Source organism: Penaeus monodon, chromosome 32, assembly GCF_015228065.2.
Source record: "Penaeus monodon isolate SGIC_2016 chromosome 32, NSTDA_Pmon_1, whole genome shotgun sequence".
Classification (NCBI taxonomy): domain Eukaryota; kingdom Metazoa; phylum Arthropoda; class Malacostraca; order Decapoda; family Penaeidae; genus Penaeus; species Penaeus monodon.
This window is the reverse complement of record NC_051417.1, coordinates 32,163,958-32,164,300: the sequence shown is the minus strand read 5'-3', so window position 1 is coordinate 32,164,300 and position 343 is coordinate 32,163,958. Positions and strand designations below refer to the sequence as shown.

The window sequence follows — 343 nt, the reverse complement described above, 5'->3', positions numbered from 1 at the left end:
CATAAATCAATCAACCGACGCCTCCTTCAAAACAAAAACAAAAATACAGAAATCACATTAATAAGCCAAATCAGTCAATCAACCGACGCTCCTTCAACACAGAAATGAATACACCAATAACGAACTGCTTTCACAAAGCCACGTAAGCCCCACGCCCCTCCCTCAGGACGTCGTGGCCGGCAGCCGGGTGGTGTGCGTGGACCCCGACGTCGCTCCCAAGGACGGCTGCGTCGTCTACTCCTTCGGCGTCGAGGACGAGTGGAGCTTCGAGGAGGAGATGGAGAGATACGGCTGTGAGGTAGGTCCTCCTCGACGCGGTGGGCTTATCTGCTTCTTGTTGTTG

The 343-nt window shown here is 53.4% G+C and overlaps 1 protein-coding gene across 1 annotated transcript in view; it reads left to right on the top strand.

Moving 5' to 3' along the window:
- LOC119593819 overlaps positions 1–343 on the top strand; it is a gene marked incomplete in the record, with an annotated part of 10,957 nt that overhangs the window by 7,474 nt on the left and 3,140 nt on the right. Inside the window, 1 exon segment of the mRNA XM_037942849.1 lies at positions 167–298. Coding sequence (XP_037798777.1) covers positions 167–298 — 132 coding nt within the window.